This window comes from Pristiophorus japonicus, chromosome 17 (assembly GCF_044704955.1).
Source record: "Pristiophorus japonicus isolate sPriJap1 chromosome 17, sPriJap1.hap1, whole genome shotgun sequence".
NCBI lineage: Eukaryota > Metazoa > Chordata > Chondrichthyes > Pristiophoridae > Pristiophorus > Pristiophorus japonicus.
Window position 1 is genome coordinate 106124023 of NC_091993.1, and position 24420 is coordinate 106148442.

The 24420-nt window shown below is 44.0% G+C and overlaps 1 protein-coding gene across 4 annotated transcripts in view; it reads left to right on the plus strand.

The window, feature by feature from the left end:
- Positions 1 to 24420, plus strand: part of plxna2 (plexin A2) — a 513884-nt gene that overhangs the window by 369734 nt on the left and 119730 nt on the right. For all 4 annotated transcript variants that reach the window (XM_070859435.1, XM_070859436.1, XM_070859433.1 and 1 more), the window contains 2 exons: positions 999 to 1135; positions 15271 to 15438. In XM_070859435.1, the coding sequence (XP_070715536.1) occupies positions 999 to 1135; positions 15271 to 15438 (305 nt within the window). The remainder of the gene's footprint in view (positions 1 to 998; positions 1136 to 15270; positions 15439 to 24420) is intronic.

Consider the following 24420-nt stretch of genomic DNA (forward strand, 5'->3'; position numbering starts at 1 on the left):
ATACGGAGGATCTGTCAAGCCAGAGCTTGACTGATTAGAAAAGCCGGTTTTCGGTGCATGTGCATCACACGGCAAAAAAACGGCTTTTGCAATGCCTTCCCGGGTCCGTACAGAGGCCGGGATTTCAGGACCAATGTGTTTTAATAGGTTTAAAAATAAACTTATCTTAACGGACAGGGTTTTTAACAAATACATGAATGATTAAATGCAATTTTTCTTGTTACGCTGATAAAAGTAAGCTATCAGCCTGCTTTTACCAGGCATAAAAGCTTGAAGGACATTCGTTGGGCAAATAGCTCAATCTCTCCCATGCGGACGTCCTTCTCCCAAGAATGCATAGGATCTGTCTAAAGAACTTTTGACAGATCGGAAAGGCTGGTTTTCAGCGTTTGCACATCGCACCCCGAGAAACGGCTTTTGCGAGGCCTCGCCGGGCCCAGTGCGACTAATTTTCGGTCCAATTTATTTTTGTTAGTTAATCATTTAATAAGGGAAAATATAGGATCTTGAGCTCATTTATTTGAAGAATGTGCTCCACTGCCCAGGACACACATGCTTAACTTGTTTATTGTCTTATATTATTCCCAAAGATAATGCTGCTGCAAGGGCCTTTCAGATGGCCTCTGTAATATAGCATTGCAAAACCAACTGTATAAATGCAGAACCAAGCTTATTCGAGCTGATACTGCTGGCAGTAAATGTTAAGTGAATGAAAAAGAGGGCAAGTCATTGAAGGTATTCTTTTCAAACCTTCAAAGGTGACAGCCTTCAGAGATATGTACATTCCTCCGCAGGCCCTTGGGAAGGGAGAAGAAGCAAAGTTAATAAATGTAAGCCAAGGAACTTTGGTTATGTTATCATAAGAGTGATTCATCTTTCAAAGAAACTCCTTACAATATCAGTTGGGACAAGCTAGAGAAGTAATTGTATTTCTAATCAGTCTTTGTCTCTATTTCTCTTTAAATCTATGTCTTTGTTTTCCCTTCTCCCTTTGACAGAAGCCTTCTCTGAGGGACCTGAGCCCGAGTCGAGGTCCTGAGTCTGGGGGAACAATGGTAACGATTACTGGGAAATATCTTGGTGCTGGCAGCAATGTCAATGTGATGTTTGGTAATCAAACCTGCGAGTTTTACAGGTGAGGAAATAAAGAAAGTGAGGTACACAGGATTACCCTTATTCCAGAAACGTTTCTCAGCATTGAGTTAGAGCTGCTCTGATGCGCGTGGAAAATGTTTATTTTCAACTGTTGAGTGAGCCGAGTTGTAATAAATTCGTAGCAATATATTTTACATCACTGAGAGCAACCTGCTTGAATCCCACCTCTGGGAATATCAGAAGCCCCAAACTGTATTGGAACTAATGAATTGCTGAGGATGATTACAAGGTCATATTTTCATTGACTGGTTCAGATAAAGTAAAATATAGAAGTGAAACCCAAGAAGTTTAACTGTCCTCTGAGATGTGAGCATTACCTTGATATCACCCACATTTATACTTTTTTTTTATATATATATATATGTGTATTGTAAACATGGGGCAGATTTGGGCTGTTTTGTGCTGAAAATAATTGTCATGGTTCATATTAGCCAAAGTTAACAGGTCCTATAGTTCAGGTATATTAACACAGAGATTAACAATTGTGATATAATTAGTGTAAATATATCCTGTTATAATTTATAATCAGTTATTTATAATCTGCTGCACAGGACGGCAGGAAAAAGAGTGGGAGAGCTATAGTGGCAGGGGATTCTATTGTAAGGGGAATAGATAGACGTTTCTGCAGCCACAATCGAGACTCCAGGATGGTATATTGCCTCTCTGGTGCAAGGGTCAAGGATGAATCAGAACGGCTGCAGGACATTTTGGAGGGGGAGGGTGAATAGCCAGTTGTCGTGGTGCATATAGGTACCAACGATACAGGTAAAAAAACGGGGTGAGGTCCTACAAGCTGAATTTAGGAAGCTAGGAGCTAAATTAAAAAGTAGGACCTCAAAGGTAGTAATCTCAGGATTGCTACCAGTGCCACGTGCTAGTCAGAGTAGGAATTGCAGGATAGCTAAGATGAATACGTGGCTTGAGAAATGGTGTAAGAGGGAGGGATTCAAATTCCTGGGACATTGGAGCCAGTTCTGGAGGAGGTGGGACCAGTACAAACCAGACGGTCGGCACCTGGGCAGGACCGGAATCAATGTCCTCGGGGGAGTGTTTGTTAGTGCTGTTGGGGAGGGGTTAAACTAATATGGCAGGGGGATGGGAACCTATGCAGGGAGACCGAGGGAAGTAGAATGGGGGCAGAAGCAAAAGATAGAAAGAAGAAAAGTACAAGTGGAGGGCAGAAAAACCCAAGGCAAAAATCAAAAAGGGCCATATTACAGCAAAAGGGGCAAAGTGTGTTAAAAAGACAAGCCTGAAGGCTCTGTGCCTCAATGCGAGGAGTATTCGTAATAAGGTGGATGAATTAACTGCGCAAGCAGCTATTAACGAATATGATATAATTGGGATTGCAGAGACATGGCTCCAGGGTGACCAAGGCTGGGAACTCAACATCCAGGGGTATTCAACATTCAGGATGGATAGAAAGGAAAAGGAGGTGGGGTAGCTTTGCTGGTTAAAGAGGAAATTAATGCAATAGTAAGGAAGGACATTAGCTTGGATGATGTGGAATCTGTATGGGTAGAGCTGCGGAATACCAAAGGGCAGAAAACGCTAGTGGGAGTTGTGTACAGACCACCAAACAGAAGTAGTGAGGTTGGGGACAGCCTCAAACAAGAAATTAGGGATGCATGCAATAAGGGTACAGCAGTTATCATGGATGACTTTGATCTACATATAGACTGGGCTAACTCAACTGATGGAGGAGGATTTCCTGGAGTGTATCAGGGATGGTTTTTAGGACAAATATGTCGAGGAACCAACTAGAGGGCTGGCCATCCTAGACTGGATGATGTGTAATGAGAAAGGACTAATTACCAATCTTGTTGTGCGAGGCCCCTTGGGAAAGAGTGACCATAATAAGGTAGAATTCTTTATTAAGATAGAGAGTGACACAGTTAATTCAGAGACTAGGGTCCTGAACTTAGGGAAAGGTAACTTCGATAGTATGAGACGTGAATTGGCTAGAATAGACTGGCGAATTATACTTAAAGGGTTGACGGTGGATAGGCAATGGCAAACATTTAAAGATCACTTGGATGAGCTTCAACAATTGTACATCCCGGTCTGGAGTAAAAATAAAATGGGGAAGGTGACTCAACCGTGGCTAACAAGGGAAATTAAGGATAGTGTTAAATCCAAGGAAGAGGCATATAAATTGGCCAGAAAAAGCAGCAAACCTGAGGACTGGGGGAAATTTAGAATTCAGCAGAGGAGGACAAAGGGTTTAATTAGGATGGGGAAAAGAGAGTATGAGAGAAAGCTTGCTGGGAACATAAAAACTGACTGCAAAAGCTTCTATAGATACGTGAAGAGAAAAAAATTAGTGAAGACAAACGTAGGTCCCTTACAGTCAGAATCAGGTGAATTTATAATGGGGAACAAAGAAATGGCAGACCAATTGAACAAATACTTTGGTCCTGTCTTCACGAAGGAAGACATAAATAACCTTCTGGAAATAGTAGGGGACAGAGGGTCTAGTGAGAAGGAGGAACTGAAGGAAATCCTTATTAGTCAGGAAATTGTGTTAGGGAAATTGATGGGATTGAAGACTGATAAATCTCCAGAGCCTGATAGTCTGCATCCCAGAGTACTTAAGGAAGTGGCCCTAGAAATAGTGGATGCATTGGTGATCATTTTCCAGCAGTCTATCGACTCTGGATCAGTTCCTATGGATTGGAGAGTAGCTAATGTAACACCACTTTTTGAAAAACGGGGAATTATAGACCGGTTAGCCTGACATCAGTGGTGGGGAAAATGTTGGAATCAATTATTAAAGATGAAATAGCAGCGCATTTGGAAAGCAGTGACAAGATCGGTCAAAGTCAGCATGGATTTATGAAAGGGAAATCATGCTTGACAAATCTTCTCGAATTTTTTGAGGATGTAACTAGTAGAGTGGACAAGGGAGAACCAGTGGATGTGGTGTATTTGGACTTTCAAAAGGCTTTTGACAAGGTCCCACACAAGAGATTGGTGTGCAAAATCAAAGCACATGGTATTGGGGGTAATGTATTGACGTGGATAGAGAAGTGGTTGGCAGACAGGAAGCAGAGAGTCGGGATAAACGGGTCCTTTTCAGAATGGCACGCAGTGACTAGTGGGGTGCCGCAGGCCTCAGTGCTGGGACCTCAGCTATTTACAATATACATTAATGATTTAGATGAAGGAATTGAGTGTAATATCTCCAAGTTTGCAGATGACACTGAGCTGGGTGGCGGTGTGAGCTGTGAGGAGGATGCTAAGAGGCTGCAGGATGAGTTGGACAGGTTAGGTGAGTGGGCAAATGCATGGCAGATGCAGTATAATGTGGATAAATGTGAGATTATCCACTTTGATGGCAAAAACACGAAGGCTGAATATTATCTGAATGGTGGCAGATTAGGAAAAGGGGAGGTGCAACGAGACCTGGGTGTCATGGTACATCAGTCATTGAAAGTTGGCATGCAGGTACAGCAGGTGGTGAAGAAGGCAAATGGTATGTTGGCCTTCATAGCTTGGTGATTTGAGTATAGGAGCAGGAAGGTCTTACTGCAGTTGTACAGGGCCTTGGTGAGGCCTCACCTGGAATATTGTGTTCAGTTTTGGGGTCTCAATCTGAGGAAGGATGTTCTTGCTATCGAGGGAGTGCAGCGAAGGTTCGCCAGACCGATTCCCGGGATGGCAGGACTGACATATGAGGAGAGACTGGGTCTGTGTTCCTGGAGTTTAGAAGATGAGAGGGGATCTCATAGAAACATATAAAATACTGACGCGACTGGACAGGTTAGATGCAGGAAGAATGTTCCCGATTTTGGGGAAGTCCAGAACCAGGGGACACAGACTAAGGATAAGGATTTAGGACCGAGATGAGGAGAAACAACTTCACTGAGTTGTGAACCTGTGGAATTCTCTATCGCAGAGAGTTGTTGATGCCAGTTCGTTGGATATATTCAAGAGGGAATTAGATATTGTACTTACGGCTAAAGGGATCAGGGGGTATGGAGTGAAAGCAGGAAAGGGGTACTGAGGTGAATCATCAGCCATGATCTTATTGAATGGTGGTGTAGCTCGAAGGGCCGAATGGCCTGCACCTATTTTCTATGTTTCTGTTGAGAAATAACAAAATTGGTACATCGATTGGGCAACAATTTCAAATGCCAATCATAAATGCAAAGTGTCTAAACTTGCCCAGGACTCTGTTATTTCAACCAATGGTGATAATTGAATGGCAATCAGTGATTTTGAATAATTTGCATCAACTTAAGGCCTTATTAATTGGGATTGCCAGCTGCAGTGCAAGCAGACTTATCCTAGCCATACCGATCATGTATACCCTTGCCGTTAGCAAAGAGAAAGGATACATTAACCTTTCAAGTCTGGATTGGACCGGTAGGAATACACTGTGTTAACAGATGGGAGCGGGAGGTCACAAAGGGACATAGATAGATTAAGTCAGTAGTCCAAACAATTTCAAGTGGGCAAGTTTGAGGTCATCCAATTTGGCTTCAAGAAAGACAAATCTCAGTGTTATCTCAATGGTGAGAAACTAGAATCTGCAGAGGAGCAAAGATATTTGGGTGTCCATGTACACAAATCATTAAAAGCTGGTGGCCAGGTTTAAAAAAAAAAACAATTAAAAAGGCTAATGGAATGTTGGCCTTTATCTGAAGGAGTCTGAAATACAAATGGGAGGAAGTTATGCTTCAATTGTATAGAGCATAAACTGTGCTTGTATTCCTTTGAGAAAATTGAGGAGTGATCAAATCGAAGTGTTTAAAGTAATAAAAGGATTCAATAGGGTAGATGAAGGTAAACTATTTCCTCTTGTGAGGAACTACAGAACAAGAGGGCATAATCTTACAGTTAGAGCCAGAACATTCAGGAGGCTCTTCATCACACAGAAGGTAGTACACATCTGGAAATCTCTTCCCCCAAAAATCTTTGGATACTGAGTCAACTGAAGCATTCCAGAATGAGATAGATAGATTTTTGTTGGGTAAAGGTATCCAGGGATATAGAGAAAAGGCAGTGAATGCGGTTGACGTACAAATCAGCCATGTTCTAATAGAATGGCAAACCGGCTCAAGGGCTGAATGGCCAACTCCTGTTGTCCAGTTACAGCTCAGAATATATTCTTAAAGGTAACAGAGCAAAAGATATTCTGAAATTTTAATCACTCTGTTTTATCAGGAAAGAATGTCCCATTTATGCAGCTGATCACTCAAAGTACGGATATAAGAAATAGGAGTAGGTCATTTGGTCCCTTGAGTCTGCTCCGCCATTCAATAAGATCATGGCCAATCTGATCATGGACTCAGCTCCACTTCCCCGCCCGCTCCCCATAACCCTTTACTCCCTTATTGCTCAAAAGTCTGTCTATCTCCGCCTTAAATATATTCAATGACCCAGTCTCCACAGCTCTCTGGGGCAGAGAATTCCATAGATTTGCAACCCTCTGAGAGAAGAAATTTCTCCTCACCTCAGTTTTAAATGGGCGGCTCCTTATTTTATGTCCCCTAGTTTTAGTCTCCCCTATGAGTGGAAATATTCTCTCTGCATCCACCTTGTCGAGCCCCCTCAGTACCTTATATGTTTCAATAAGATCACCTCTCATTCTTCTGAACTCCAATGAGTATAGGCCCAACCTACACAATCTATCCTCATAAGTCAACCCCCTCATCTCCAGAATCAACCTAGTGAACCTTCCATATCTGTATCTACACCCAATAAGTGGAAATTAGATCTACCAGAAAGCAATTAATGTCTTCCAGTTTTACTTACTACAAACTATTCTTCTTTTAGGCTCCAATGAGTTAAATCTAATCTTGACATTATATTCAAGTCCTTGGTCAATACTGTATTTGATTGACAGCTGCAGTATTCCTTTCTGATTTTACTTTTTCAACATATAAAATAAAAACCCTTTCCTAGGTGTAATTCTGTCTTGGTGAGTAGTCTGTTGACATTCTCTGGATAAAAGGAAGTCAATTGATAAATACTGCAATTTTAACCTGTCTCTTTTTGGGCTGGTGGAAGGCTCATTGTTTAATTGATAAATCCCATCCTTATAGTTGTTTTTAAAAAAAAATCTCTCAAAATATTTTCAGCTCATAGATAATAGGATTAATGTTTATTTTTTAATCTTGGTTGCTATACTATTTTTTGCTTAATCCCTGCCATCAAACCAGTGCGATAAAGGTTTGAACAAAGTGCCTCAAGACAATTTAAATCTGCGTTTAGATTTGCATCATTGTTATGCACCTTTGAACAATTGATAGAACAGCACATCTCATCTGTCTTTTCACATGGAAGGACATACAAAGAAAATGCAGTGGAATGAAGATTTGAACAGAATTCTCAACAATATTTCATCAATTTAACTTTGTCAATCAAAATTTAGCATTGCACTATAAGCATTTCAGGAAATCAGAATTTACAGCAGGGAAGGAAGCCATTTCGGCCCATCATGTCCGCGCTGGCCTACAAAGAGCTATCCAGCCTCATCCCACTTTCCAGTTCTTGGTCTGCACCCTTGTAGGCTACGGCACTTCAAGTGCATATCCAAGTACTTTTTAAATGTGAGGGTTTAAGCTTTAAGTGAGATTAAAGTTACCTTAATTTCTACATTTAACTAAGGTCTGGCAGCATAGTGGATTTCAACACTGCCTATTTACTTTTGGGTCCGCGGTTCAAATCCAGCACAGAAGAGGTACAAAAGTCTCTGCGATGTTTGTTTGTTAAATATCCTAAACAAAACGAGTTAAGGTGATTTCAACCCAGTCTCCTGTCACTATAATTTGATACAAATTGAGCAACTATATTCCAAGTTGACCATTTGACGCCTGGTCTATCTTCCTGGGAGCTTAAGATAAACGATTCCACCTTGAAGAAAGTCCAGTGGGAGTTCTGAAATGATTCTGATTCCTGGCTTCAAAGAACAAAAGTATTATATTCCCCAGCACAGTCATCCCTCACCTAGCTCAGTTTTTTAAAAAAAAAACGACCTTTTGACTTTTTGAATAAGTACCATATTTTCTCCATTTTGCGTGGGGGGAAATTTGTCTTTGTATAAACTTCTTACAAACTTGGCAGGATTGCTTGATAGGAATTTAAGAAATAGGAGCAGGAGTAGGCCATTCGGCTCCTCGACCCTGATCTGCCATTCAATAAGATCATGGCTGATCTTCCACCTCAACTCCACTTTCCTGAACTATCGCTATATCCTTTGATTCCCTAAATATCTAAAAATTCTACCGATTTCTGTCTTGAATATTTTCAACGACTGAGCCTCAACGACTGGGGTAGGGAATTGCAATGCTTCACCACCCTCTAAGTGAAGACATTTCTCCTCATCTCAGTCCTAAATGGCTGCCCCCTTGTTCTGAGACTGTGACCCCTGGTGTTCTGAGACTGTGACCCCTGGGTCTAGACCCCCCAGCCAGGGGAAACATCCTCCCTGCATCTACCCTGTCAAGCCCTGTAAGAATGTTGTATGTTTCATTGAGGATCACCTCTCATTCTTCTAAACTCTAAAGAATATAGGCCTAGTCTACTTAATCTTTCCTCATAGGACAATCCCCCCATCCCAGGAATCAGTCTGGTGAACTGTTGCACTCCCTCTATGGCAAGTATATCCTTCCTTAGATAAGGAGACCAAAACAGTACACAGTTCTCCAGGTGCGGTCTCACCAGGACCCTATATAATTGCAGTAAGACGTCTTTACTCTTGTACTCAAATCGTCTAGTAATAGAGGCCAACATACCATTTGCTTTCTTAATTGCTTGCTGTACCTGCCTGTTAACATTCAGTGATTTGTGTACAAGGACACCAGGTCCCTCTGAACACCAACATTTCCCAATCTCTCACCATTTAAAAAATACTCTGCTTTTTTTATTTTTCCTACCAAAGTGGATAACATCACATTTCTCCACATTATATTCCATTTGCCATGTACTTGCCCACTCACTTAGCCTGTTTATATCCTAATGAAGCCTCCTGGCATCCTCTTCACAACTTACATTCCCACCTAGCTTTGCATCATCAACAATCTTGGTCTCCTCATCCAAATCATTGATTTATATCGTGACTAGCTGGGGTCCAAGCACCGATCCTTGTGGTGCTCCACTAGTTACAGCTTGCCAACCTGAAAATGACCCGTTTATTCCTACTTTCTGTTTTCTGTCCATTAACCAATTCTCAGTCCATGCTAGTATATTACACCCAATCCCATGAGCCCTCATTTTGTTTAATAACGTCGTGTGTGGCACCTTATCGAATGCCTTTTGAAAATCCAAATACACCACATCCACTGGTTCCCCCTTATCTATTCTGCTAGTTATAACCTCAAAAAACTCAACAGATTTGTCAAACATGATTTCCCTTTCATAAATCCGTGTTGACTCTGCCCAATCCGATTATTGTTTCCCAAGTGCCCTGTTACCGCGTCCTTAGTAATAAATTCTAGCATTTTCCCTACTACTGATGTCAGGCGAACTGGTCTGTAGTTCCCAGTTTTTCTTTCTCCTTTCTTAAATAGTGGAGTTACATTAGCTACCTTCCAATCCATGGGAACTGTTCTAGAATCTATGGAATTTTGGAAAATGATAATCAATGCATCCACTATCTCTATAGCCACCTCGTTCAAAACACTAGGATGCAGGCCATCAGGTCCAGGGGATTTATCGGCTTTTAGTCCCATTAATTTCTCCAGAGCTTTTTTTTTGATTTTGGAACTGCTAATCCTTTTGTTCTGAAGTCAAAAAGATCCACACCAGTTGTAGAGAATTGAACTTAATGCCCTGTGCCCTGAAGATTAGGTGGAAGGCATTCTACTTGGCAGACTTGGTGAAGCTGGCCAATGGCATTGTAAGTGAGGTGCCATTTTATTTTGACTTGCGTACAACTACTCAACTAAGAGGACAGGCAGGCAATGCACTCTCAGTGGTCAACATGCTTGTGGTGAAGCTTTACGAAAGGCAGTGTCAGAACTTATGGCAATAACCTTAAGATCTTGAAGAAATTACTGCCACTGCTGGGAAATAAAATCCAAGCAATTTTTTTTTAAGACACGTTTAATTGTGTTAAAACATAAATTGCTTTCAGATAGTGGAATCGGGGGTTCCTGGCCCTTTAAGAGCTGCAGCTGCATTTCAGCAATGAAAACCAGACTGAGATGGATACTTGGGATTTATGTGGCAGTGTTTTACAAGGCTGTAACCAAATCAGGTTATTCAGGTGATATCAAAAATCATTAGAGTAGAGCTTGTGCATATTATAACGTCATTTAAACCCTGCGCTTCAGTTACAGCCTTTAACTCATTCCCTGATAAATTTTATACTGTGTTCATTCTTAAGGTTTGAAAGCTTGCTGCCTTTGGAAGAGTTCCAATATTTTAGTGCAGTGCTCAATGATGGTTAAAGAAAAATGTTAAATTCTTTTGTTACATTGTTACTGCAAATTTACAATAAAGTAATTTTTAGTGGATTGCAGGAATTCCACACAGGATATAATGGAACAAAAGTACAATTTTTCCATTTATTTACTAAATATTGTAAAATCAGAAAATAGTCTAACATTTTTCAAGCATTGGAACATTGCAAAAAAAAAAACATTTTCTCGGGTGGTAAATGTTGAGAAATTTGCATAGTTTGAAATGACTATCAAAGGACTTGTAGAACTTGATGGGTTTAATACCTAGTAATTAAAGCGGCAGCTTGAATGTGGAAAAAGAGAAAGCCAGGGAAATGTAATTTCTTTGCAAAATGCAGCTTAGCCTGACCAATGCTGATTCAGAACAAGAAATGCCATGTGTACTCTAGGAAGCTATTGACCAACGTAACATATTAAGGAAAGATTCGGTCTGTACTCGGGCGCAGAACAGTTTGTTAGTCAATAAGCTCTTAATATAGAACCGATCTGTATTCCATTAGAAATAATGCAGTTTGATTTCTGGCTGAGTGCCACAGGCTGGAAGAGTTTAATGAGATCCACACTAATTACAGCTTTCTATTTTCAATCTCTTCTGATGAACAGAGTTGAACAGAATAGAATTACATGAAAATAGTCCTGACAGGCCAATAATAATCTGAATAGCTAATTACAGGAGGGTTCGGAGCAGCTCAGACAGGTGGCAGTAGCTCAAAATACAGCCTTTATTATATGACCCATCCGACTGTAAGGCTGCCCGAGGCTTGCAGGATACCATAGCTCTTCTACTGGAGTATGTTCCGTGCATTCCAAATTTGCAAATGCTCTTTCTCTAATATGAACTACAGTGGAAAAACCTAGCACCACTGTACAAATATGATGGCCTTTGAACATAATAGAACTGCACTGTGATGCTGCATTACATTAATGGCTCCCTTTGCAGTGCTTATGACTGCAGTCTGCTTTTGCTGAATATAATAATTGCAGTTTTCATTAATCAGTATGTCCTGATAATCCCATTCGGTGGCACTTACAGTATGTAAGCCAATGTCCATTTTAAAATGATTCTCTTTTTTTTAATGTACAAAAAAAAAACAGCGAATCATCCTGGGTTCTTATTACCTGGAGCCTGAAAATGTCGAGCAATTTATTGACCTGAAATTGACCTTGGCAACTTACAAGCTGCCACAATTATCTGAATTCCCACAAGGAGAACTTGAGCAGTATCATTAAAGAAACAGGCTAAGATAGCAATGAAATATCATAACCATGTTGCAGACTCTTAAATCTCATGAGCAATGCCAGGGGAGATCCAAGTGTATTACATAAAATAAAATAGCTGAGAATAAAAGACTGGACACTATGTCAACATATGGGCAGGGAGATTTATTTGCAAGCTAAGCCTATTTTTTTTTAATGTATTCGTTCATGGGATGTGGCTGTCGCTGGCAAGGCCAGAATTTATTGCCCATCCCTAATTGCCCTTGAGAAGGTGGTGGTGAGCCGCCGCCTTGAACTGCTGCAGTCCGTGTGGTGACTTTGTTATAGCGGTTTGGTACAACTAAGTGGCTTGCCAGGTCATTTCAGAGGGCAGTTAAGAGTCAACCACATTGCTGTGGGTCTGGAGTCACTTACAGGCCAGACCGGGTAAGGACGGCAGATTTCCTTCCCTAAAGGACATTAGTGAACTAGTTGGGTTTTTCCAGCAATCCAATTGTTTCATGGTCACCATTATTGATGCTAGCTTTTTTTTTAATTCCAGAATTATTTAATGAACACGTCTTTGGATTATTAGTCCAGCCCTCTCGATTACTAATCCAGTATTATAACCACTATGCTATCATGCTCTGATATATGCAATATATATATATATATATGTAATCAACTGACTCAGTCAGCCATAATGGTATTTCCCAATTAGTTTCACTGAATCCAATCTACACTTGAGATTTACTTATTTGTGAAAAGTGCTATTTTACTGTAACAGACATATTCCAGATCGCAATGCCAGTCATCGAGCTGCACTAAACTAATTACAGCATTTGAAGTTGCTAAGAATGATCAAATCATGCAGTCAGATTTAGTCTTGCCTATTCCAGAAGGGGTGCAATCATACTGTAAAAGCTTTTTCTTTAAGTTAAGTTGCACTGATATGTCACTGTAATAGTTGCAAATAATTTGTGTGATAAGTACAGGTTTGGGTTGATGGAGTATCTTGGTCATTCCTAATCTTGTTAAGGCCAAGAGCTTTTTCCAAATATAAACTTATTACTACCGCAGAAACTGTGGGAACTGTAACAATTGCTATTGTGATGTCAACAATAGCAGGTGTTGAGCTGATCAAATTCCTGTAAATCATTGGGAATACAAAATGAACATTGAGTTGGTACGAGAGTAAATAAGCCCACGAGGGACTGGCCGCAAGGTAAAATAGCAACTTGTCCAGTTGTTGGAATGCTTGAACTATCACGCACTTTTATGTATTTTCTTATGAATTTTGTCTTATTTTCTGTACATATTTTAACATTAGAATTTCAGTACAAAAGTTTGCTATCTATCAACCTATAAAATAGTTGTGTATATTCTTGTTTCTAATTAAATTTAATTGGCTTTATGCATTTGCTAAATAGCCTGAATACTGTATTGGAGCATATTATAATACCTGCAATGTTGAAATAATCAGCAATATATAGCTTTAAAATCTGTCGGGTCACAGAGGCCACTGTCTTGCAATGACCACTGTGAGCGGGGAGGCAAGATTGTTTCACCATTTATTTGAATGTGCTGCGTTTCTCGCTTCTTATTTCCCTTCCCATAACCACAAGGCAATAAACACTTTGGGCTGGATTTTCGGGCTTTTAAGATTTCGGGGGCGTTAATGGCGGCAGGGCGGTCCTGATGCCGCCTGGAAAAAGTTTGCGCCTCAGTCAGCAATATTGGACAGCTGGGCCCTGAGTGTGGGGCGGAGCACTCAGGAAGGCATTGCACACCTCTCTTCGGGCACTAGACCGGCTTAGAATGCGAAAATCCCGAACTAAGGAGCCGGCCTCAGGGCGCTCTTGGGGAGAAAAAAAAACCCAAAACATTCCCAAAAAAATACCCCCTCGCCACCACTACATAAAACACAAAAATAAAACAAAAAACCAATCACACTTACCTGAGGTTGGCATTACATACCTCACTGTAGCCGCTACGGATCGAATGGGAGTCAAAAATCGAGCCAGTGTCACAACCAGGGGCGTTGCACACCGGCTCGCCTATTCCAGGCGGTAATACTCCCCCTTCCCCCCCCCCCCCCCCCACCCCCCTGGCGAAACCAGCCCCAAAACCCCCAGCAGGGCGCTGGAAGCTGGCTGCTTGCCCAGAAGAGCTCACCACCACCATTGATGCCCCTCTGGGGCGAAAATAGAGGCAGCCAGGAGCAGAAAATCCAATCTTGTTTCATATACAAAGCTATTTCTTGCCTAACACCCAGTGCTCAATTTTCCCCAGTGATTTGCAGCATTTTTTTTTGAACAGGCTGCTTTTGTTGGCCTAAGGTAAAAATGCACAGTTTCCCCAATCAATTTGCACCAGCGTAACTCAGTTAGTTAGGATTATTTTAGGTAAGTTTTTTTTCAGCCAAAGGGGGCGTAACCAGCCACCTACGCCAATTCTGGCCATTTAGGGAACTTTGGCCAGCTGATAGTTACTCCATTTCTGCTTAGGCCAGCGTATGTGGCCTCTCCAGAAAACCCTTGAGGAGAGTTAAAGAAATCAGCGCAGGTAAGTAAATCGGAGGCCATTTGGCCTAGGCTAGGGGCAGGCAGCAGACCTTCATTATGAAGAAAGAATCCGAACTAAACTGGTTTTCATGGGAGAAAAGAATGAGGCGAGATATAATCCTTGTTCATAAAATGCAGAGAAGACAAGTTACACGTGCGGGGACCTTTCGGCCCGGGATAGGAGCGGGCTGGTGGTGCTGGGGACGGTGCCTTTTGGCCCGGGATTGCAGAGGTGAAAAAAGTCTCAATTAGTGATCTATTTAAAAAGGGGAAATGCTGTACCTCAGCCCTTCAGAGCATCCATCGTTAGCCTGGCAGAACTTAAGCTCCACCCACAGAGCTTAAGGACAATCTGCACCGCTCCAAAATGAAAGTGTTATGCCGGCGAAACTTGGAACTTTTATTTTGGCACAGTTGGGCCACTGAAGAATTAGACGTACCTCTTCAACTGCACCAAAAAAAAGTCCATGTGGAATTGTGGACCCATAATATCTAACACTTGAAATGCACTGAAGTGAGGCAGTAAGTATTAATTCAGAAATGCAAAAACCATAGATCACACGGACGAATACACTTAACTTTTTTTTCTCTATGTGCTAATGCGAAGCATGCAGCTCAGAGTCCTAAAATAGATGCAAAAACACCACCTCTTGCTCTCAAAGGTATAGGAATATTACAGTGATGGCATCTGTTAGAATGTGTTGGTTATCAATAGTAAGTGAAAATCTATATTTAATAATCCCTGCGGTTATTTGGACATAGTTGCGCCGGCAGACATGAGGAGCTGATCCTTTACACCTCATCCTCCAGCCCCCGCCCTCACCGACCTCATATTGAACAGAAGCATGTTCGCATTTCTTGCAAAACTGCAACATTGGCTAATGTCAGAGACACTGCATTGCATTTGTTTTATTAACTCTTTTTTTTCCCCCCTCTCTTTAAAGGAGGTCTGTGTCTGAAATCGTTTGCGTTTCGGCTCCATCTCTTCATGGACCTGGCACTGTTCGTGTTTCATTAAGTGTCGATCGAGCTCAGTTGGAGGATAGTCTGCAGTTTAAATTTATTGACGATCCCACTGTCCTACGGATTGAACCAGAATGGAGTATTGCCAGGTACCAGATCATGTGACATCCGGACATCATATTACTTTGGTGCTCAAAATCATTTATAAACTTAGGCCTAGAAATTCATGATGGTCCTGTGCTTGGGGGCGGTAACATTCCCGGGGGCGGTAACATTCCCGGGAGGCGGGAAACTTTGCACCAGACGCGGAACTCCCACCCCGCTTGCTAAATTCGGGTTACTGCCCCCGGAAGGAAGTGGAGCGTTCAATCCTCCCTGGGGCAGTAATGGGGCGCACGCCTCAGCAGCTGCCGTGTCCGAGGGGCTCTTCCCTCAATTAAAGGGAAGTGTCCAAGCTGCATACATAGCCAAAAAAGAAGCCATTTACTTGGACCACCGCCATGCGATCAAGCAGAGTGCCGGGCAGAGCGATCGCCACAACCAACCCCCACGAACAAACCACAACTGGAGCGCCGACAAAAAGGGCAGATTTTTTTTCACATCAGCCGGTCACCTCCCCTTTAAATTTCGCCCCGGTAGCGGCTGGCCGCCCGGTACACGTCCCTGGAAGCAGTCGCCGTTATTGCCCCGCGCTGCTTCAGGGGTCAATAACCCAAGTTAGGGGCCGGGGCGATATGCACGGCGATGACGTCACTCTCTCCGAATTTAGCGGGAGCCGTTTGCGACACCGCGCCCGGTCGCAAACTCATTTACTGGGGGTGCTATGGGGAGGCGCTAATGCACCCAACTCCCTCTAAAGGATATACTACAACAGCAAAATTATAGCATTACTTAGGGTGAAATTGCATTACTACTGTATCGCCAATGCAAAATATTTTCTCCATGCACCAACACTATTGTTACAGTGTAAATATAGCCTGAATCTGGAGTCCGAGTTTGAATTCCAGAGTTAAGCAGAATGAGACTCCCGGACGAGGGAATCGGCAACCGTTTCACCTCGGAGTCGGGTCAAGCAGCAACACCCGATTTTAAACTACACAGGTTTAGTGCCCAAGTGAAGCTGATACCACATCACACCAAAGTCAAACTTGAAATGTAAATGTATCCTCAGTCAGCAGGAGGTATTTAATTTAAGCTGCTATATATTCTACTTCATGTAACAGTGTACATTACTCAGATGGATCACGTCCTCACCTCAAAGCGACAAAATGCGGAACAAAGGTGGTACAATCCTTTTCTATTGATTATTAATGGTTTAAGATTTATGCACTAACTGATCAAATTAGTAAGACCTAATCTAGCTATGGAAATCCCCTCTATCTTATGATCGTGTTTTATGTATAATATGATTATGCTGGTGATTACTGTTTTACGTACTTTAACAAAGTATAGTCAAGCTATTTTTGTTTCTTTCAATTTGTCAAACAAATCAGGAGGAACTGGCAGCAGCAGGACATTTCTCTGATATGATTTTCACTTCCACACAAGTGCTTTCCTCTGGGAAATGCCGGAGAATCACAATGCACGACTATGAAAATTACTGTGCAATAATTCACCTTCTCACACATCCTGCCACTGCAGGTTTATCAAGATTTTGATTACATTGCCAATTTAAAGCGCTGACCCTTCACAGGGTGACGCACACTTTATGGGCCCAAGTTTCGGGCCGCGCCGAGAACGCGCAGCCCCGACCTGGACGCCCGTTTTTCGCGCCACAAAGTGCGCCTAAAAAAAACTTGCCTATTCTCCGGCTCCCTGCTGGTCCTCTGGAGCTGGGCACGGCGCAGCACGAGCTGTGGGGGGCAGAGCCAGGTCCCTGCACTGAAAACAGTGCCGGGACCTCTGCACGTGCGCGTTACAGTGGGCGCGCATGTGCACTAGCTCCAGGCGCCCAAAACTGTGTGGGAGGGGCCCGAAGCACGCAACCCCTAGCCCTGGCCGAATTGCCTCACTGGGGCTGCGTGTATAAGGTTGCCTCCCACGCCCAGCTCCTGCTTCCTCCGGACCGGGACCCGACCCGACATGACTCCCGCCCCCCACCCTCCCCCCCGACTCGAACTCCGCCCTCCGCTTCCCCCGCTCCCAACCTTCCCCCCACCACCTCCCGACCCCCCCCCCCCGCTCCCGATCTCTGCTCCCGATGCGCCCGCCCCCCTCGCCTGCCGACCTCCGCTCCCGACCTTCCCCCCCCCCCCCCCCGACTGATCTCCGCTCTCGACCTGACCTCCTCCCACTCCCGACCGACCTCCACTCTCGACCTGACCTCCTCCCACCCCCGACCGACATCCGCTCCCGACCATCCCACCCCCGACCGACCTCCGCTCCCGACCATCTCCCACCACCCCCCCCGCCCCCACGATCGAACTCCGCTCCCGACCTCTCACCCCTCCCCTGCCCGACCAACCTCCACCCCCCCCCCCCACCCACCGACTGACCAGCGCTTCCCCCGACACGCGCTCACGACCCCCCCCCCGCCCCCCCCCGGACCCCGGACCCGACGCCACCTACCTGTCAATCCGGTAAGTCGAAGCTCGAAGTCTTGGGTCCGGCCCGTTCAGCCTCCTTCTTTCTTTCTTTCTTTCTTTCTTTCTCTCTCGCTCTCTCTCTCGCTCTCTCTCTTGCTCTCTCTCTCGCTCTCGCTCTCCCCTCCCTTCCCCCCTTCTCTCCTTCCCCCCTTCTCTCCTTCCCCCCTTCTCTCCTTCCCCCCTTCTCTCCTCCCCCCTTTTCTCTCTCCCCCCTTTTCTCTCTCCCCCCTTTTCTCTCTCCCCCCTTTTCTCTCTCCCCCCTTTTCTCTCTCCCCCCTTTTCTCTCTCCCCCCTTTTCTCTCTCCCCCCTTTTCTCTCTCCCCCCTTTTCTCTCTCCCCCCTTTTCTCTCTCCCCCCCTTTTCTCTCTCCCCCCCTTTTCTCTCTCCCCCCCTTTTCTCTCTCCCCCCCTTTTCTCTCTTCCCCCCTTTTCTCTCTTCCCCCCCCTTTTCTCTTCCCCCCCTTTTCTCTTCCCCCCCTTTTCTCTTCCCCCCCTTTTCTCTCTTCCCCCCCTTTTCTCTCTTCCCCCCCTTTTCTCTTCCCCCCTTTTCTCTCTTCCCCCCCCTTTTCTCTTCCCCCCCTTTTCTCTTCCCCCCCTTTTCTCTTCCCCCCTTTTCTCTCTTCCCCCCCTTTTCTCTCTTCCCCCCCTTTTCTCTTCCCCCCTTTTCTCTTCCCCCTTTTCTCTTCCCCCCTTTTCTCTCTCCCCCCTTTTCTCTCTCCCCCCTTTTCTCTCTCCCCCCTTTTCTCTCTCCCCCCTTTTCTCTCTCCCCCCTTTTCTCTCTCCCCCCTTTTCTCTCTCCCCCCTTTTCTCTCTTCCCCCCCCCCTTTCTCTTCCCCCCCCCTTTCTCTTTCCCCCCCCCTTTCTCTGTCCCCCCCCCTTTCTCTGTCCCCCCCCCTTTCTCTTTCCCCCCCCCTTTCTCTTTCCCCCCCCCTTTCTCTCTTCCCCCCCCCTTTCTCTCTTCCCCCCCCCCTTTCTCTCTTCCCCCCCCTTTCTCTCTTCCCCCCCCTTTCTCTCTTCCCCCCCCCTTTCTCTCTTCCCCCCCCCTTTCTCTCTTCCCCCCCCCTTTCTCTCTTCCCCCCCCCCCTTTCTCTCTTCCCCCCCCCCTTTCTCTCTTCCCCCCCCCTTTCTCTCTTCCCCCCCCCTTTCTCTCTTCCCCCCCCCCTTTCTCTCTTCCCCCCCCCCTTTCTCTCTTCCCCCCCCCTTTCTCTCTTTCCCCCCCCCCCCCTTTCTCCCCCCCTTTTCTCTCTTCCCCCCCACACCCCACCCCTCCTCCCCATCCCTATCAGAAACACAGACACTGACAGACAGAGTGTGAGAGAGATAGAGACACTGACAGAGACACACGGGGGAGGGAGGGGGGCGTCCCGGCACGCTGTTGGAGGACTCCCGGTGCTGCAGTCAGTAAGTAGAAAATGTTTTTATTGATATATTTTTTAATTTTTTTTTTTTGATTGATTTATTGGTTGATTTATTGATGTATTTATCATTTATTATTGATGATGGCTCTTTTTGTAAAACTGAAGTGTTTAATGTTTGTAAACTTCCCTTTAAACACCCCCCCCACCCCCCAATTCCCTACGCCTGATTTGTAACCTACGCCTGATTTTCTAAGTGTAGACAAGGTTTTTCTGAGCGTACAAAAATCTACACTTACTCCATTCTAAGTTAGTTTGGAGTAAGTTTTCACTGCCTAAACTTTCAAAATGGGCGTAAGTGGACAGACACGCCCCCTTTTAAAAAATCTGTTCCAAACTGAAACTGTTCCAACTGACTGGAGCAAACTAAATGTCGGGAATTGCAATTTCTAAGATACTCCATTCTAAACCAGTTGCTCCAAAAAAACAGGAGCAACTCAGGCCGAAACTTGGCCCCTATATAACTGGCTCATTAAGCAGTGAGAAGCATAGAATCCCAAATATTGTAGTGGAGATGTTTATGACTAGGATATACCTGTGTAGGAGAGACGCCAGATATATAGGCAATGTGTACATTGTGTGGCATATTTGTGTAAGAATCTTTTGAGGCTCTCAAAAAAAGACTTGTAAACTTTCAAGAAATCCACAGTGTATTTACACTAATTTAGAAGTGACCAAGGGATAGTAAGAAAAACTTAATTGATGTCTTTGTTAATGCAGAATATCGTTACGCAAACATTTTATTGGAGTAGAAACAGCTGTTTAAATTCGCCGCTCCATGTGAAGGATTCTTTTTTGTTCAACCTTCATATGTAAATAAGTAGGTTAATCATTCAAATGTCTGGAAAAAACCCATTGGGTCATATAAACATCACCAAAACAAAGAATTAATCACAAAGTACAAATCACTAAAAGTAGCAACGTAGGTTAACAAGGCCATAAAAAGAGTAAGCTAAGCACTAGGGTTTATTTCTAGAGGGATAGAATTGCAAAGTAGAGAAATTATGCTAAACTTGTATCGAACCTTAGTTAGACCACACTTTGAGGACTGTGTACAATTCTGGTCGCCATATGAAAAGGATATAGAGGCACTGGAGAGGATGCAAAAAAGATTTACAAGGTTGATGCCAGAAATGCGAGGTTATACCCATCAGGAAAGGATAAACAGGCTGGGTCTCTTTTCCCCTGGAAAGAGAAGGCTGAGGGGTGAGCTAATAGAGGTCTTTAAAATTATGAAAGATTGTGATAGAGAGCAAAACTAGGGGCCATCATTATAAGAGAGTGGCCAAGAAATCAAATCGGGAATTCAGAAAAAATTGATTACCCAGATTGGCGAAAAGGTGCGACTCACTACCACAGGGAGTGGTTGAAGCGAATAGTATAGATGCATTTAAGGGGAGGCTCGATAAACATATGAGGGAGAAGGGAATCGAGGGGTATGCTGATAGAGTTAGATGAGGAAAGACAGGAGGAGGCTCAAGTGGAGCATTCTCTGGTTGGGCTGAATGGCCTGTTTCTGTGCTGTACATACTATGTAAAATAAAACAAGCTGCAGCCAGTGCCATTACAATCTGTTTGCACTGGCTAATATAATCAGCCCGAATCAATAATGCCCCGGAGGTGGAATTTGCAGACTCTTTACTCTTCACCAAAACATGAATCATACCTATGACTGATAGTGTTGTCTACAAATACTCGAAGAAGTCATCTATTCTGGACCCACCTCTTTGCAACATCTTCAGTGAGCTTCGACACCATCTCAAACCTTGAGACATCTTGCCTCTTGTAAAGCAAGACTAAGCACACTCATGGGACAGGGCGGCATCTGTAAACCCATCACCACTGCTGATGTGAATCGACATTCTCTCAAGCCCTGCCATACCAGCACAGCCGGAGACTGGAGGTGCTTATGTTCATGATGAGTCAATCAAAGCAAATGACTAATAAAATTGTGATGTGATTGAGGAAAACTACATTTTCAGAAAGTAAAAAGCTGTTACAAAAGGGAGAATGAGAAAACTCCTGACTATAATCATTGTTCTGTCCATAAACGGAGACTTTTGCACTGGAGGAGCCTGCCTCAAGCAAGGACTCTCTAATGAGCCTTTTGGATTTATCAACCTCCCCTAGTTTTTACAGATTAGCTTTCCCACTACCAAGGGAGGGAAAATGCTGAACAGCTTACCTCAGTACTTACCAGGCCTGACAAACTGTGCAAAGTCCCTCTATCAACAGATGAAGCCATTTTTACATCAGCTTTTGATTTTTTTTCTCTTGCACTCTACTTCTTGGCTAATCACCCATAGAAAAAAATGAATATTCTTCAGAAATAAAAACCCAAATGTTTGGTAAATGGGAGGAGGAGAAGAAGATATTTACCCAATTGAGGGTTGCAACTCACCAAGCTCCCTGGGCTAATTCTGCCCCTACGTAAGTGCTGAAGATTCGTGCAACAGTAGCTAAAGTTTCCATTTAAGGCAATATCAACAAGACTCATCCAAACTGCAAAGCTCCTGCAGCAATCTGCAGCTGAGGCCCTTAATTTAGGGTTGTGGTCTGCAGTTTGAGGAATTTGACTTTGTCGTCAGACATGGATGAGAATTTTGGACCTCCCGATAGACCTGCATGTAAAGGTTTTAGCAATAGTCATATTTCCTTTTGTGATGGGTGAAGGCGATACTGGAAAGTTCCAATAGGGAATGACAGAGCACAAAATAATTTCCTGCAAAGCAATGATTGTCTCAGTGGCTCGTGATGCTCCGGGTGCAGTCGGGCTCACCTTGTTAAAGTGAGGAGATTTCATGCTTGGGTTTAAGAGCTAAGCAGAGAGGAAAGGATGGATCTTCATATGTCCTTACTATAGATATAAATGCACACGAGGCCCATACTTGAAAGAAGGTCACTCTGTGACCAGTTACCTTTATTACCAAGACCTCAAGTGCTGAAGGTGGGTGGAGCTTCCCCTTTTATACTTGAAAGTCCAGGTTAGGAGTGTCTTCCACAAGTTCACCCCTTGTGGTCAATGTTCTCAAGGTGTACAACTTAGGTCAGCTTATACATGGGTTACAATGATACTTGAATACATGACAGATCTAAAAATAAAAATTGCTCTCAGTTGTTGCCTCTGTGCTACCAGTGGTGATTCAAGCGTATTACTATCCCCAGTGCTGAGAGACTTGTCAGTACAGAATGACATCTAATCTCATGCAAGTGAGAATGATATCTTATTAGATTAAAAACAAAATGTGGAAATATTCAGCAGGTCAGGCAGCATCTGTGGAAAGAGAAACAGAGTTAACATTTCAGGTCGATAGCCTTTCATCAAACTGGGTCGCCAGTTCTGATGAAAGGTCATCAGCCTGAAACGTTAACTCTGTTTCTCTCTCCTCCGATGCTGCCTGACCTGCTGAGTGCTTCCAGCATGTTCTGTTTCTATTTCAGATTTCCAGCATCCGCAGTATTTTCCTTTTTTTTTCTTATTCGATGCCTGAATTGGCATCAGGATTCAGGGTAGTTGTTTTACCAAGATGGTTCTGCCCATGGACATTTGCTCCTGGAAGGTGGCGATTTTACAACTGTTACTTTGTTGCCCCTAACAGAATAGAAGTGTTGGCCCATTGTTAACCAAAATTGAAGCCCTTTACCCTGAAGGGAAAAAATGGTGATATCACAGATCATTCAGGTGGGGCATCCTGGAGATGATGAGCAGCTGTGGACTTCCACATCAAGGTTTGAGAATGTTGCAGGGAGTGCTCGAAAGTGAAAACATCTAGAATTCACTGGGCCAGAAATTGCAGTCGGAGGCTTCCCGCGGACGGATACCTCCGACTGAAATTTTAAAAAAGAAAGTATCTGGTGGTCCCGGAGGAACAAACACTTGCGCTCCGAGGCATAGATGTGCAGTCCAGAGCAGAGGCCCACATATCCCAGGAGCCTAAGCACATCCTGGGATCACTTGGGCTTGGACCATCCATCACAATGTAATATTCTCGCGTAAGCAGTCCCTCGGAATGGAGGAAGACTTGCTTCCACTCCTGAAGTGAGTTCTTTGGTGGCTGAACAGTCCAATACGAGAGCCACAGACTCTGTCACAGGTGGGACAGATATTCGCCGAGGGAAGGGGTGTGTGGGACTGGTTTGCCGCACGCTCCTTCCGCTGGCCTGCGCTTGATCGCTTCACTCTTTCGACGTTGAGATTCGAAGAGCTCAACACCCTCCCGGATGCACTTTCTCCACCTAGGGCGGTCTTCGGCCAAGGATACCCAGGTGTCAGTGGTGATGTCGCACTTTATCAGGGAGGCTTTGAGGATGTCCTTGTAACGTTTCTGCTGCCCACCTTTGGCTCGTTTGCCATGAAGGAGCTCTGCATAGAGCATTTGCTTAGGGAATCTCGTGTCTGGCATGCGAACTATGTGGCCTGCCCAGCGAAGCTGATCAAGTGTGGTCAGTGCTTCAATGCTGGGGATGTTAGCCTGGACGAGGACACTGATGTTGGTGTGCCTGTCCTCCCAGGGGATTTGTAGGATCTTGCAGAGACATCATTGGTGATATATCTTCAGTGACACGAGGTGTCTTCTGTACATCGTCCATGCCTCTGATCCATACAGGAGGGCGGGTATTATACAGCCCTGTAGACCATGAGCTTAATGGTAGTTTTGAGGGCCTGGTCTTCGAACACTCTTCTCCTCAGGCGGCCGAAGGCTGCACTGGCGCACTGGAGGCAATGTTGAATCTCCGCATCAATATCTGCTCTTGTTCAGAGGCTCCCGAGCTCAGCTCCGAGCTCCCGTTACTATCAATGAGAATACCCCTAAAATCAAATAAAACACAAACATAAATTTAAAAAACACTTCACTTTTTAAAAAGTTAATAGAAATTGCATTAATTAGAGATTTAAAAAAAAAATGTTTTAATAGTGTTAAAAATAAACTTACCTTCATAGACAGGATTTTTAATATAAAAATAAGTAATAGCATTTATTTTTTCTATTTATTAAAACATTTATATTGGTAAAAGCAAGCCTTATGCCTGCTTTTACCAGGTGTAAGAGTTTGAAGGACATTTATTGGGCAAATAGCCCAAATCTCTGCCCGCGAAGGCCTTTTTCCCGGGGAGGCGCATGCTCCGAAACC